Source organism: Macaca fascicularis, chromosome 7 (assembly GCF_037993035.2).
Source record: "Macaca fascicularis isolate 582-1 chromosome 7, T2T-MFA8v1.1".
NCBI classification, from domain to species: Eukaryota; Metazoa; Chordata; class Mammalia; order Primates; family Cercopithecidae; genus Macaca; species Macaca fascicularis.
In genome coordinates, this window is record NC_088381.1 from 156,805,828 (window position 1) to 156,820,830 (window position 15,003).

The following is a 15,003-nucleotide window of genomic DNA, read 5'->3' on the forward strand; positions in this document are numbered from 1 at the left end:
AGAATTTCAGGATTTAGGGCTTTAGGTCTTGATAGGTGGGATGGTACGGTGGAAGCTGTTTACTTGTTTGTGTTTCTAGAATCAGAAGGTAAAGCGAGAGGGACAGAAACGAGCGAATGGAAGTAGGACAGACACCGGACAGAGATCAACTCGGGACTTTTCTGGACCTGCGGGGCCTGCAGAGCATTCGGTTGCTAGGCAACTGCGCCTCCTGGGAGGGCGGAGGACTCCCCTCCCCCCCAGGGGCAGGTGTCTAAGTCACTACCTTTTTGTTTAGCCGCGGTGGTTTCTTCTCAAAATTAATGAAACCTGTAGCCTTTAAAAGTACACAATTTTTTGCAACCAAGTTTAGTCAAGCCCTGTAGCCGAGTTCTGCTTGAGGTGGTTTTTCTTTTTCCTGTTCTCAGGCGCGCTGCAGACACCTCTCGGGCAAGGCCCCAGCGGTCGCGGGTTGCCGGGCAGAGCCTGACGCCGCCAGCTCCTAGCTCCCCGCCCACCGCTCTCCTAGAGCGCTGGGCCTTCGCTGGCCGCACCGGCAGTCATGGGCTCGGAGATGGAGCCGCTGCTCCTGGCCTGGAGCTATTTTAGACGCAGGAAGTTCCAGCTCTGCGCGGATCTGTGCACGCAGATGCTGGAGAAGTCCCCTTATGACCAGGTACCGGCCAGCTCCCGTCAGCCTGTGCATCCTGACGCTGAGGCTGCGGGGTCTGGGGCATATTCCGGCCCTGGGTGGGGAGGCCGGGGAGGAAGGCCCGAGGCGGGGCTGACCGTTCGGCCCTCGGAGGCGCCCGGAGCGAGACCTTGTGGAGCTGTGGCTAGTGGGTCCGCTGTCCACCACGCCCACAGGGAATAGCAAGTTCTGTGCCATGACCGCCCCCTCCTCACAATCTTCAGCCTCCCCTCCCCTACGTGTCCCAGAGTGAGAGCCCTGAATTTTACTTTGACGAGGAACTTTGATAATTCATTTATACTTGCATATTGATGGGATTTAAACTCTCAGCGTGTGCGTTATTAATTTCTAAACAATATGCATAAACGAAGATCTGTGACTCTCCACCTCCTGTTAACATAGCTGCATTTTTCCTTTTGGATGTGATCCTCCCACTTCAGCTTTAGACTGTTGTCCAAGAGTGAAGGAGGCCATCAGTTTAGCTTGAGGCAAATATGCAAGTTAGAGGAATGAGAATCTAGGAGGGAGAAAGATACGTTCATTATTTAAAAAATTACCTGGACAAGGGAAGCTATAATTGTAGGAGGAAGAAATGGGAAAGAAAGGCTCCTTACAAGAAGGAATGATGGCACTGATAAAAACAGAACTTAAATAAACTAAAGTAATGTGTATAGCGACTGGAAAAGGTGGTATACAATGTACGTGAGTGGTACAATTCTGGTGGGCAGGTAGCTCCTGGAATAGGCAAAAAAGGAGAAAATGGGAGAACAGAAGTAGCGCTGTGGCAGTTTGTCAGTGCTTTTAGTAAATGTGGAATATACCTACATAGTTCTAGTTCCCTAGCTTTTCCTCTAGTGGTGTTGCCTTGGAGATGTTAGAAAAAATGGAAAATTGAAGGGAGTTACAAAAGCGGAGGCCTGAGTGTGAATGCTGTTACTAGGCTCTGCCTTAGCTCCCAGCAAATGGATGATGGATGATAACCTGCTGAGATGAATATTTTGTCCTTCAGATAGTACATCTTAGAACAGCCTACGTTAGTGGTAATGCAAAGCTAGGTTCTGTTGTTAGTTCGCATCAGTTAATAGGACTATGTTTCTGTAGACAAGCATTTGTCCAAGTTTTTTTTTTTTTTTTCTGAGATGGAGTCTCGCTCTGTCACCCAAGCTGGAGTGCAGCGGCGTGATCTCGGATCTCTGTAACCTCCAGCTCCTGGGTTCAAGCGATTCTCCTGCCTCAGACTCCCAAGTAGCTGGGACTACAGGTGCGTGCCACCACTCCCGGCTAATTTTTTGTATATTTAGTAGAGATGGGGTTTCACCGTGTTAGCCAGGGTGGTCTCGAACTCCTGACCTCGTGATCCGTCCGCCTCGGCCTCCCAAAGGGTTGGGATTACAGGCGTGAGCCACCACGCCCGTCCCCCAAGTGTGTTTTTTGGCATAGTAATCTCATAGATATTGCTTTAAAAAATGCACAATCAAATATGTTTGGTAATCGTGACAAAATATTGATCCCTTTACATTGGTACAACAGAAACTTGTTAAGAACCTTTGATGTGGCCGGGCGCGGTGGCTCACGCCTGTAATCCCAGCACTTTGGGAGGCCGAGGTGGGCGGATCACGAGGTCAGGAATCTGATCGAGACCATCCTGGCTAACACGGTGAAACCCCGTCTCTAGTAAAAATACCAAAAAACTTAGCCAGGCCTGGTGGCGGGCGCCTGTAGTCCTAGCTACAGGCTGAGGTAGGAGAATGGAGTGAACCCAAGAGGCGGAGCTTGCAGTCAGTCGAGATCGCGCCACTGCACTGCAGCCTGGGCGACAGAGCGAGACTCGTCTCAAAAAAAAAAAAAAAAAAAGAAACTTTGATGTGCCAGACATTGTTCTAGGCAAAACGGTTTGCAGGAACATTATGTGCTGTTTTCATTTTTCCATTGAGTTCGGGTAGTTTTCATTCTGTGTTCCACAAAACAGTAGTCCCAAGAGCTGTTCAGTGAGAAGAAGTTTCCTCATTAAATACATTTGGGAAATGTGTGTTCCTTCTTGGAGATTCAGGATGTACCCTAAAGGCTCTGAGTAGTTTTGAAGAAAAGGAAACTAGTTTTGCCTATTTTTGATTAATGCAAATAATTAAATAGTTCTGAAACTTATTTGACCACCGGATTCCTTTTTTTTTTTTTGGCCCAGGGAAAGGGTCAAATATCTTCACTGTTACCGTGGGAAGATGTTGGTACATTGGGAAATGTAGGCGAAGCAGCAGTATTTTTATTAACAGTTAAGACCCTCTAATCTTGAGTTCATAGTGACATTCAGTATTGCACCAATGAATTGAGATATCAGGACTTTATATGTATTCATCTCAATGACCTTTCCTTGAGTGCTTACTACAGATTGTGTATCTCTTATTCGATATGTGACCAGACCTGAATAGAAGTTTCAAAAAAAAGTTATTGTTTTATTTTTATGAGCAAGGGTTGATATGTTCAGCTCCAATAAATATCAGAGTAGGTCTAAGAGAATCAGTACCAGATCTGGAGGAAACTTGATATTATTTTCCTTTCTAATCATTTTTATGTGTTTTATTTGTTTATTTGTTTTGTTGAGGTAGTTTATTATGGTTGAACGGTATATATTGCCAGAATAATGAGTAGCATTTTACCAGGAATAGACGTTTAACTTGATGTTATGTTACCAAAGTTGGATTTTGATACTAGGTAGGGCTATTGAAAAGTTTACTGGGCTTACTCATGTTAGTCGTTCTTTGACCTAACTTTAAACACTGTACTGTTATTACTCTATGTTTTTCGTAGCACCAGTTTCTGTATTTTGCACCCAGTTGTTATTTCATGTTGGAAATATTTCCCAGAATGATTTTTCCCAAGCTTGAAGAAATCCTGCCTTTTTCTTAATTAAAAAAATTAATATTTATGTTAGAGTGTTGACACGATTAATGAAAAGCTTTAGGAAGGAAGCTTAAGGAAGTTCCTTTGATTACAAGCTTGAAAATTCTCTTTCCTTAGAAAATGACTCCAAGATGGCAAGTCTGTATGGTATCCCAAGCACCCGACGCAGTCAGGCACACGGGGGCCCTTATTATGTATTTGCTGAATGAGTGCATCAGTCATGTTCGTATATGGGTTTTGATGGAGTTGTTCATATGTGCCAGCTTCCCCTCTATGAAGATCATCCTAGTTGCCTGATCATCTTTGTCTTCCCCTGCCCCATCCTTAATTCTCAGCACCATAGGTTCTTCAATGGACACTTACTTTTTCAAATAAATATAATTTCCTTATGGGCATTCTTAATTCTTGTTTTGAGGGTCAGTTTTTAAAAATCAGCTTTTAAAATTCCTCCTGGGTTCCTCCAGGAGAGTGTTTCTAATAGTAATGATCATCATTGCTATTTCTTACAGTGCTTTCATTGTTTCAGTGGAGGAAGTTAAATGATGGAGAGATTCACCATCTATGAAAAGCTAACAGAAATGTGACCAGAGCGGGAGTAGATGGTCCTCTGCTCTGCAGTTAACTGGTTCACCTTCATGCCCCTTTAGCCTCCTGGGCATTTACTGAGGTTTCCATATTTGAGAGTACTTTTCCTCTGTAACTGTTTGAATTACTGTTCTGTGCCACCAAACTGATTATAGTATGGAGTGACTTTGAAACTCCTGGACACATAGAGGAGCCCAGAAATTAAAATATTTCTTCTGAGTGCCAAATGGATTCGTTTTTGCTCTTACATTTTCCCCTCGCCCTTACAAAAGATATATTTTGTTTTTAATAATGTCATTTTTCACTTTTGGTTTTGTTTATTTTTCTCCCAGATGAGTAAAACCTCTCAAAATGATTTGTTATTTGTTAATCTTTTTATAAGCTGGTCCAGGGAGCTTCAAAAAGAACATTTTGGTCCTGATACATTAGCATACTGAGATGAAGCCCACCTCTAAGACTATTTTGTATGCATTTATTTCGCCTTTAAGGGATACTGTTTTGGTGTAGAATCATCAAAAGTCTTGAATTATTGCCTTGTATTTTCTATTAGGATTTCTGGATTTTATTTTTGATAGTCAGGCTAGCCAGAGAGGTATGATGTACCATGCAATAGCTTGTTTCTTCAGAGTAACACATTTTAATTTGGCTACAAAAGAACTGAAGGGTAGATTAAATATAATAATATGGTGTTTGGTAATGGGGAATTGTTCTTGAAGAACATGGGTTCTCAACTGCTTTTTCTAGATGCAGAATAGTGAGGGACAGAGGCCAGCCAGGATCTGTAAGCATGAAGGGTATTAAAGTTCAGATCTGTTAAGAATAAAGAAAGAAAGATAACTGATTAATTTATTATAATTTCCCTTTTTTGATTAAATATAGTAGGAATAACCAATTCATAGAGAAGCTTTATCTTTTTCAAAGTGTTCTTTAAATTGTGACTGAAAAAGTGGTTAAAAGTTGTAAGATATAAAAAGAGGAAATGCAAAACAGTCCTCTCCGTACAGCACTGTGACCTAGAGGGAACGTTTGCTTCTGCGGCTCATGTTGATCGTCATCCTGATTAGTTGCTTAATCTGTTTACTGTTCTTTGTGTTCCATATGTCAGATTCATGGCTTTAAATAAAACCAGTCCTGGTTTTTAGCTCCATTATAATTAAACAGTTAATAAAACGTGAAGGTTTTTCAGGCCGTGGGATTTTTAAAAGACAATATGCTTTCATTAATGGGGTAGGTGTCTGGTAGATTTTCAGATTATTGAAATCGGTGATTCTGAGGGTGGGACCCATGAACTGTGTATCAGAATGGGAGAAAGACTTTTTTCTAACTTACATTCTCGCTTTGCCCCAATCTCTGCTTATAATGAGAGATGTTACAGAGAGGAGGGGGTTATTATTGTAAATGGTTTGAAGGAGGAGAAATGGCTGAAAATGACTGGCTTAGATGAAAGATATGAAACCAGGGCTCCCCAATGAGCTATATGTGAGTAGTTGGTTGAGACGGTGATCTGGTGATCCAAGCCAAAGAACATGTCGTGTGATTATCTAATTGGTTTCCTCTTTGGGGCCATGGAGACTTAGCCAGACTTAATCCTTTGATTGTATACACTGTGGGGCAGGTCATTTTATGAATTTGTATTCCTGCTGACTTACACAGATTACACTCCCACTTGGCTGCGTGGTCACTAGATCTCTCTAACCTTCTGAAATCCATCAATTCCTCTATTCTCTTAAACTTTTTCGCCCTTCTTTTATTACTAAATTTTGAATAATGACTTGGCAATTTAAGCATGGAGCTGAGGAGACTCATTAGCCAGCATAAGTACTGGTGGTAATTAGAAAGTTGCATTCAGAATTATCTGGAGATTTAATTCCCTAAAGTAACAGAAACAAGCTAAGAAAATGCTGAACCTTAGGGTGGAAGGAAGGAAGCAAACAGATGTGACTTGAAGTTGATGCTAATAGGTATTTTCTCATTCTAGGAAGTGGCACTCTACTTTCCATGTCCTGTTACCTACTTTGAGGGAGAGTCAGAGGAAGTTTTAATTTGATCTTCCATCAGTTCTGTGTTCTGAAAGGGGGAGTAATAGATGGTTTGGTGCTTCTGTTAAGCTTATACTTGAAAAAGTATGATAATATATGTGAAAGAACTCTAAAAGTTGTGAAGTTTTCTTTAAAACGCAAGGTTTTATTATTAGTCCTTAAGATTCTCCTGTGAGGTGGGTACTATTGCTTTAATTTGAGAAGGTAATGTAGATTATATGACTTTGTCAAGGTCATGCAGCTAAGTGGCTCCCTGAGGATCACGCCTAGCCCACGTCTTCTGACTCTACAGCAAAGCCTGGAGCTTTCTGACTCTACAGCAAAGCCTGGAGCTTTCTGCTCAACTGCGTTGATACCCGTATAAATCGCTTGCTAGAATAAGTGAAGCTGCATGGGTGGATTAATTTAAATCACAAGACTATGACTGAGAGAGACCCAAAGAGGAAAGGCTCAGTGATTTTTTAAAAAGAGTTTTCCCCTATCTCCAAATTAAAACATTCCGACTCTTTTCCTTCATAGTCCTGCTCCTGATGGATCTCCAGAGATCCATGCCTGTCCTTGGTCTCTCCACATCCTACGGTAGTCTGTGTTCCATCCTTGCTGTCATCCCACATACTCAGCAGAGTCCTGCTCTGGACCCAGAGTGTCTAGGTTCAAATACTGCCTCTATACCTTTGAGGTAAGAGACCAACAGGACTTGTCTTCTGGTCACAACACTGCTGACCAAAACAGGATCTGGTCTAGACAGGATAAAGTGAAGAAACCAGCAGATGGCAAGGAAAGTGACCCCTCGCTGCCCTCACTGCTCATCAGCAGAACACCCTCCCACCAGCTGCCATGACAGTTTAAAAGTGCCATGGCAATGACCCAGAAGTTACCACCCCTTTCCATGGCAACAACCCATAAGTTACTGCCCCTTTCCTAGAAAGTTCTAAATAACCTGTTCCCTAATTTGCATTGGCCCACCCCTTAATTTGCATGTAATTAAAAGTGGGTTTTCATGAGTATAAACACAGTTGCCAAAAGCCCATAGTTGCTGATTCTGGCCACACTGCCTATGAGTTAGCCCTACTCTGCAAGGAGCAGTACCAGCCAATAAAAGTGCTGTCTAATACCACTGACTCACCCTACAATTATTTCCGTGGCAAAGCCAAGTACCCTCCTGGGCTAAGCCCCAATTTTGGGGCTCACAGGTCCTGCAACACCTTGCTCTCAGAGTGTTCTCATTTGTAAATGGTGATGATAATATACCTGTATCTCAGAGGGTTGTTATAAGGCTCATGAACATGTGGTAAGTGATAAAAAAAAGTTAGCTGCTATTGTCTGTACACTTACAGATATTTGCATGCAGGATTCTGTCATCTATATTTTTCTTAAAGGATTGCTGGGAATCTGGAAAGCATTTGTGAGGAAGATGTCCAGTGAAATGGATGGTGAAAGGATGTTGAATATAGTTCACAAATCATTGGCACTCAATAATTTCCAGAATAATCTCCCCCTTCTCTGACTCTCTCACCTTCCGTGTCTTCTGCTTTTCTTTTGTTCACCTAAGTCACCTGTGTTTGACCATAATGTGAGTACAGTGTTTGACACATTGTACTGTAATTTAGATGCCTCCCTGACTAGAATGTTGTGAAATTAATGTGTTCTCGGCCTTGTACCCACATAGGCCTGGTCTCCATTTTCCATCAACGCAATCCCTCACCTGTCTCTGCACCTCCCTGCTCATGAGGCCTCTCATTTTCTCCTCTGACCTTCATGTTGATGATTTCCCATAATTTCCCTGCATACTCTTCATCCACATGATCAGCCCTAAATGTATCCCTGAAGGCCAGAAGAACAAGACAGAGAGATCGTGAAGACCTTCCTCAGTGAGCAGAAATCCTCTGAGGCTGAACTGGTGGTTTCATTTTGTGTCACTGGAGGAATCTACCTGCCCTTGGCAAATCACAGCATCCAGTTTCAGTGGCTTCTGTCTCCTTTAGCTGTTTTTTCCTTTTCAAGCATTGTCTATAATCACCTCCAGTAAACTTTCTCCCCCAGTTTTCTTAATGTATTGGATTTATCTTGTATCTCTCCTAAACTTTACCTTTCATTCCTGCCTTATTATGTCCAACTCTTTTTTTTTTTTTTTAAATCTCCAAGAGGCACTGGCAAGAAGGAGCACTTGATTCCCTCAACCGTTTGTATGACCTTAAATTACTTAACGTCTCTGAATTTGTTTCCTTATCTATAAAGTAGATAATAATACTTCCCTGCTTTCCTCAGATGGTTGTTATGAGACTCAAATGAGATAATGGGCTATAGAGATATGTATACAAGTAAACAGAAGAAAGAAAGAACGCCTTACTTCTTTCATCTGGCATGTCATTCCCTGGATTGGTGTGTTTCCTTAAGTTTGGACTGTGTTTAGGAAATCTGTACTTTTTCCACATCCTTGGTAGGCGCACTGGAGTTGAAAACCTCCAATTGCTATGTGTTCTCTAGTTGCTGTTTTGTGTTCAGTTCAGTTGATTGCCACATCTTCTGTAACTCCCATCCTTTAGGGCCCTCATATTCTAGCCTAACTTAACCTTTTCCTCTCATGTTCCTACCATTTTGTCATGTTAAATAAATTGCCTGTCCTTGCATGGTGACCATATGGTTTGCACATTGCTTGTAAGAGTAATATATTCTTTAAAAATATTTGAGGTGTTCTTTTTGGATTTAGAGCTGTAGAAAGCAAGGATCTTCTTTCCTTTTTCTGTTTCTTAGTACTTTCCCCAGTAAAACAGATTAAGTACTCAACAGATGCTGCTGACTAGACAGACATATAAGTGTAGATGTTTTATAAATAAATTTGTTATAAGTCTGATTTTTTTAAACCAATGGATTTCTATTTAATTTGTACAGAAAAACCCAGATGCTGAATTTATCAGCATCTGACACTAATGCATATTGTGTAGTTTATTTATAAACATTTCTTGGAGGATATTATTGTCAGAATTAACTTATTTTTAGTCATGAATCCCATTGTATTTATGAGGAATACAAGGGTTTGTATTGTGTGGATTTTCCTTCTTCTCTTTAAGTGATTAAAGTCTGAATGTTTTAACCACCATGAACTTACTTTTGAATAAAAGGAGATATTTCCTTGGTATAGTTATGAAATTATTCTTAATTTCTGATATATTGTGTGTTCATTAAATAAGTAGTTAAAGTATCTTCTCTTTGCACTTTGATTGAGGTTAGATCAATTAGAATTTTCCGATCATTGAAAATTTAGCATTCTTCAATGTGTATTCATTTTACACAACTCTTGAGAACACTTCTGTAGGAAGACTAAAGTTAATTTTTTGGATTTTTATTGAATGAGTTAGAGTTCACCTACAAATACTTGACTGGTCATTAAGACTTTTTATTTTAGAAACTGTATTTCTTAAAACTGTTTACTGCCTTCTTAATGCTTTCCAGGAACCAGATCCTGAATTGCCAGTGCATCAGGTAAAGAAAGGTTTAGCTGCAACCTTTAGATTAGAGAATTCTTTAATTGCTATTGCTTAGTTGTTGCTATAGATTAGAAAATCTGCTGCATATCTTCCTGTGGGTTTATAAAATTAGCCATATCTATCAGACATCTGTGCCTTCTTATGTAAATAAATGATTATATTTTCAATACTTTTGTGTATATTGATAGCCTTGTAGAACTAATAATGCGCTCTATTCATTGGGATTTGGAGCTTAAATGGAAATGACCAAGATGGATTAGAAGGATAAGAAAAATAAAGAAGGAGGTGAGGGAAACCAAGGGCTTAGAAAGGGAGTAGGAGAGTCAGTGGAATGACAAATGTCTGAAAGACTGTGATGGATGGGATGGCATGTCTTGAGTCAAGGGTGGACTCTGCTTGAGAAGGTCTTGGTTTTAACTGACCTGGTGGCTCTAAGAGGGAGGAGCCTGCCACGGTGAGGGAGGAAGGAAAGGACACTGCCCAGACAGTCACATTGACCAAATCAGTTTGGGTAAGGATGGGAGGCAGCTAGAGGCTTGCTAACTGGATAAGACATAAGGGAATGAATTGAGAGGAAGCCCTAGGAGAGAGGAGGGGACACCTGGCCAGTGATACTTTTAGTCCAAGAGAGTTGCCAGTGAGTCTGGGACTAAGGAGAGAAGTTGTGCAGAGTTATAAATCAGAGAGCTTAAATGTCGCCATGTGTTTGCCCTGCCAAGGGAGATGGAATGTTAACAGGGTTTCTTTAGGTAAATAAAAGACTTGAACCTTATTAAGTGTTCGTATGAGTAATCAGCAAACTTTTTAGAATATTAAGCAGTTTACAAAGTACTCTTATGGAGGCTTGTGTAGTATTAAACACACACTGTAAATAGGTTAATATGTGGCACTGTGTTCTTTAAAAGGCTGACGTTTGTCTTTTGAATGTTCATAATCTTGATTTTCAAACTGATAGATGGGGCAAAACTATTTTTTTTGCATAATATTGGTACAGATCATTCAAGAAGGATCAAAGTTATAAATACTATGGATTTTGTTTTCAGGAAATTTGGAAGATTTTGATTAAAATTTAAAACATCAAAAATTTGCATTGCAGGAATGGTTTTAAAACTATAAATGGCATTTAAGAGCTTTAAACTAGCACAGGGACTTCATGAAAAATCTGTATTTGGCATTATTTTCCAGTTCTGTTTGTATAGACTTAATTATCCACTGTATGATGATACAAAAGGGAACAAGGCTGACTAGATTCTTTTGGCCTTACTATTTACACTTTTGGAATTTCTTATTTTTGCACATTGTTACAACTTCAAAAGGAATGAGGCTATATACAATAACAGTTCAGTATCTTGTGCCTAAGTTTTCATTTTCATAGAGTAGGCAGAGTGTCAATAGTTACTGAGTCTTATGATGTTTAAATCAGGTCAGACAGACTGTTCCTTTCATAGCCTTATTCTAATAATAACCTAAAATTGTTTCTTACATGCTTTAAACTACTGGCCTTGCATTCTGTATTAAGAGTAACAGAATAATTTAAACATGCTTTGCTCAGTCAGCAGAGTTTTAAGCCCTTCATATGTTTATTTTTATAACTAAAACTGAACTAATGTCACAGTGGATGGAATGAGTGAGTCAATATTTTCCTGATGTTTGCTGGCAAGTATCTGCCTCAGGAGTAATGTCCTGTAGACTAACTCAGTTGGTGAATGAGATGGGATTGTGTTTCACAGATATAAAGGGAAAAATTGATATGATTATTCATTTGGTTTGGGAGAATCTGTGCTTTTCCCTTACAAAACAGAGTTCCTAAAGCGTCAATTCTTATTTTTATTGATATTATGGTGCTTCTAATACATAAATATTTAAATAAATTTGCATAAACTATTTTTTAAACTGTGTGACCCTCCATTTATTAATAAGTAAACATATCTGATAAGGCAACTTTATATTTTTGTTTAGTTTCAAGGGGTAGTTTGGAGTTACTGTGTGTGCTTTGTTATTCATTTTATTTTAATCACTGATTAGTTTTAAAGTTTTTTTGGCTTTTTTTTTTTAAGCAGGCAGAGGATTTTAGGGCTGTAAAACATACTTGGCTTGTTTCCAAAGTAAAAAAAAAAAAAATTATTTTTTTTAAAGCCAAAGCTCCATCTGCTGTTTTCATTAAAATCTCAAGAATTGTTCACATTGCCAGGAGCAGTTCTTTGAAAACAGTCTGATGTTTAATCAAGCAGTGATATGTGATTTTCAAGGTCATTTTTTGTTAGAACAGAAGAGAACTTAGGAAGATTAATTTTCTCAAACACTGATAAAATTTAAAATTGAATAACAATGTGAGTAGATTTTATTCTAGAGCTGTAAATATCAAAAATTCATACCATTGTTTCTTAAGAATTATATTTTAGAAATTAAATTAATATTTATTTATCTCTTTGAAAGAGTGGATTCTTATGGAATAAAATTTAGAAAGATATTTCTAGCCTTGGCGCAGTGGCTCACACCTGTAAACTCAGCACTTTAGGAGGCCAAGGCAGGAGGATCACTTGAGGCCAGGAGTTCAAGACCAGCCAGGGCAACAAAGTGAGATCCCATCTCTGCAAACAAACAAACAAACAAACAAAGCTGGGTTTGGTAGTACACATCTGTAGTCCTAGCTACTCTGGAACCTGAGACCTGAGGTGGGAGGTGGAAGGATTACCTGAACTGTGGAGGTTGAGGCTGCACCACTGCATTCCAGCCTGGGAGACAGGGTGAGAGCCTGTCTCAAAAAAACATTCCTATTTGACTTTGATTTTGGAAGTATTTATTCATATTGCAGGGAAGGAAGAGTGGATTTTCTTTTCTATATTTTGCTTAGCCTAATATAAAAAATCTGTAACTCTTTAATATTTAAGAGGTCAGTTGGGAGATGGATGTCAAGAATCATGATGGATTGGACTATGAAATAACAATATGAACTTGAAAATAGTTAAAAATAAAATATATTAATAACCAACTATATAAATGCTAAATGCTACTATAATGATAAAACTTGATGTTTAAAAGTTGACTTAAGGCCGGGTGTGATGGCGCACGCCTGTAATCTAAGCACTTTGGGAAGCCAAAGAGGGTGGATCACTTGAGGTCAGGAGTTCAAGACAAGCCTAACCAACATGGTGAAACCCCATCTCTACTAAAAATACAGAAAATTAGCTGGGCGTGGTGGCATGTGCCTGTAATCCCAGCTATTTGGGAGGCTGAGGCAGGAGAATCACTTGAACCCAGGAAGCGGAGGTTACAGTGAGCTGAGATCGTGCCATTATACTCCAGCTTGGGCAACAAGAGCAAAACTCTGTCTCAAAAAGTAAATTAATAAATAAATAAACAAGCTTGATTTAGGTAGGACTCCAAATCATAGTTCTGAAGCCTCATTAGCTTCTCATTATCAGGATAAAAATTTACATACCTCACTGTGGCATACAGGATCCATCACTGGCTCCTGACTTTTTCTCTGACCTCTTCCCTGATTCTTCAATTCTCCTAGAGTTTCCAAACATGCCATAGGCTCTCTAGCTAGCCTGCCTATTGTCCACTTTGCCTGTCCACTGGTCCTAGTTTTTCACTTCTACCCTTCCTTCCACTCCCAGGTAGCTGGACACATTTCCTCTGTTCTATCACACACTTCTTTTTGTTTTTCATTTTTGTTATTATATTTTTCTCATTACATGGAAATTCTTTTCAGTTAGAGCTAGGACTCTGATTTACTCCTCTTTGTATACCCAGGACGTAGCATGCAGTAGGTGCTCCCTAGTAATATGGCAGTAACAAGCAGAGCTCATGTGGTGCTTTGCTGTTCCAGCAGAAAATGCTGCAGTCCTTCTTACCCACCAGAGAGTGCTGAGCAAAGAATGCTCTTTTGAAAAATCAAAGCTGTCAGATACTTGCAGGGCAGTATGACCTGTAGAGATTTAATATAAATCAGTATTGCCTATTTCCATCTTTAAAGTTAAATTAGAACATAAGTCCAAGCCATTGAGGACTTCCGCAACGCCTGGGAGCAGTTGTATACATATGGTATTGTTCCTGATCTTTGATGAGTGAAAACCTGAGATTTTTTTTCTATACTTTGGTGGCTCTCACAGTTCCAATTGGAGTTCCAGTAGGAATTAAAAAAAATTTTTTTTTACAAATAAGTTAGTTTTTTGAGTCCATATTCTACTCATCCAATTGTGTTAAATTCATACATAACATTTGAAACACTTTGTTCTAAATTTTTAAATAATCCAGTAAACCTCAAGCAGAAAAGTGCAAGCCAAAAGCTAATCATCTAACCAAATGTAATTTCACTTTGGGAACCTAAATATGTTGTAGAGGCAGCCATCTTTATCCTCATTAAAATGAACGCATGACGTTATTCTTTTTTTTTTCTTTTTAAAAAAAAGTTCATAGCGTGCATTCCAATTACTTGAGCTCACAAAAGGATCTCTGCTTTCCAACTTCTATAAAATCACACACTTGTCACCTGTCATTTCATCCAATAGGTGATGTATTCAGGGAAATTACGATCCGTGTTTTAATCTTCTCATGTTTCCTTCTGAGAACCTAGCCTGATGGTATTTCATTAGGGGGTGCTCAGTGAATATACATACTGAATGCATCTTGAGTTCTTTACGTGGGAACTTTCTGGACCTCCTGTAGCTCTCACCTGTTCCTTTCCAGTCCCTTGGCCTTCACTGAGCCTGCTTCACAGCCATATATTCCTAGTATACTGAGCCTAATCCCTCCCCAAATTTCCTTTGCTGCTACTTCCTTTAGGCTCTAGAGTCACTTCTGTGCTGCAGCTTCAAGAGTTGCCTTCTTTTCAAATCCTCCACAGGACACCAAGCTTTATTGTTTTCTGCCTCTATTCTGTAGTAAAGGAAAGGTAGAAATTTCAGATAAAATAATTTCATATGTTTAATAAGAAATTTAATTGTGTACATGTTTACATTGAATTTTTCAAAGTAAAGCAAGGCTGATAAAATATTTTCCAGTTATATTTCTTAATTACCTTTTCCCTTTTTTTCATTATCTAGCAGGTTTTCTACTGACTAGATCACAAAGCAACCGGTGTTGTTTCATTATTGAAATTGGGTAAATTGATCTTAGTTCAGTTCAACTAACATTTCTTGAATACCTACTGTCTACAAAAACCACAGATATTATGGAAAATTCCAAAGTGAACAAGGTATAAAAGCTTGCATTCTGGGGACGGAAGAGCTAACATATACCCAAATAAATAGAGTGTTTTTCAAATATAGTTAAGTGGGCAATAATAGAGGCATAAAGAGAACTCTCTGTGAGAAAG

The 15,003-nt window shown here is 39.3% G+C and overlaps 1 protein-coding gene across 6 annotated transcripts in view; it reads left to right on the plus strand.

Moving 5' to 3' along the window:
• The first annotated feature begins 498 nt into the window (after positions 1–498).
• The window catches only part of TTC8 (tetratricopeptide repeat domain 8), a 54,093-nt gene continuing 39,588 nt past the window's right edge, over positions 499–15,003 (plus strand). For 3 of the 6 annotated variants that reach the window (XM_015454090.3, XM_005561982.4, XM_065549203.1), the window contains exons 1-2: positions 499–655; positions 9,646–9,675. In XM_015454090.3, coding sequence (XP_015309576.1) covers positions 542–655; positions 9,646–9,675 — 144 coding nt within the window. In that variant the 5' untranslated portion in view covers positions 499–541. The remainder of the gene's footprint in view (positions 656–9,645; positions 9,676–15,003) is intronic. The other 3 variants (XM_015454091.3, XM_005561983.4, XM_005561985.4) reach the window with 1 other exon arrangement.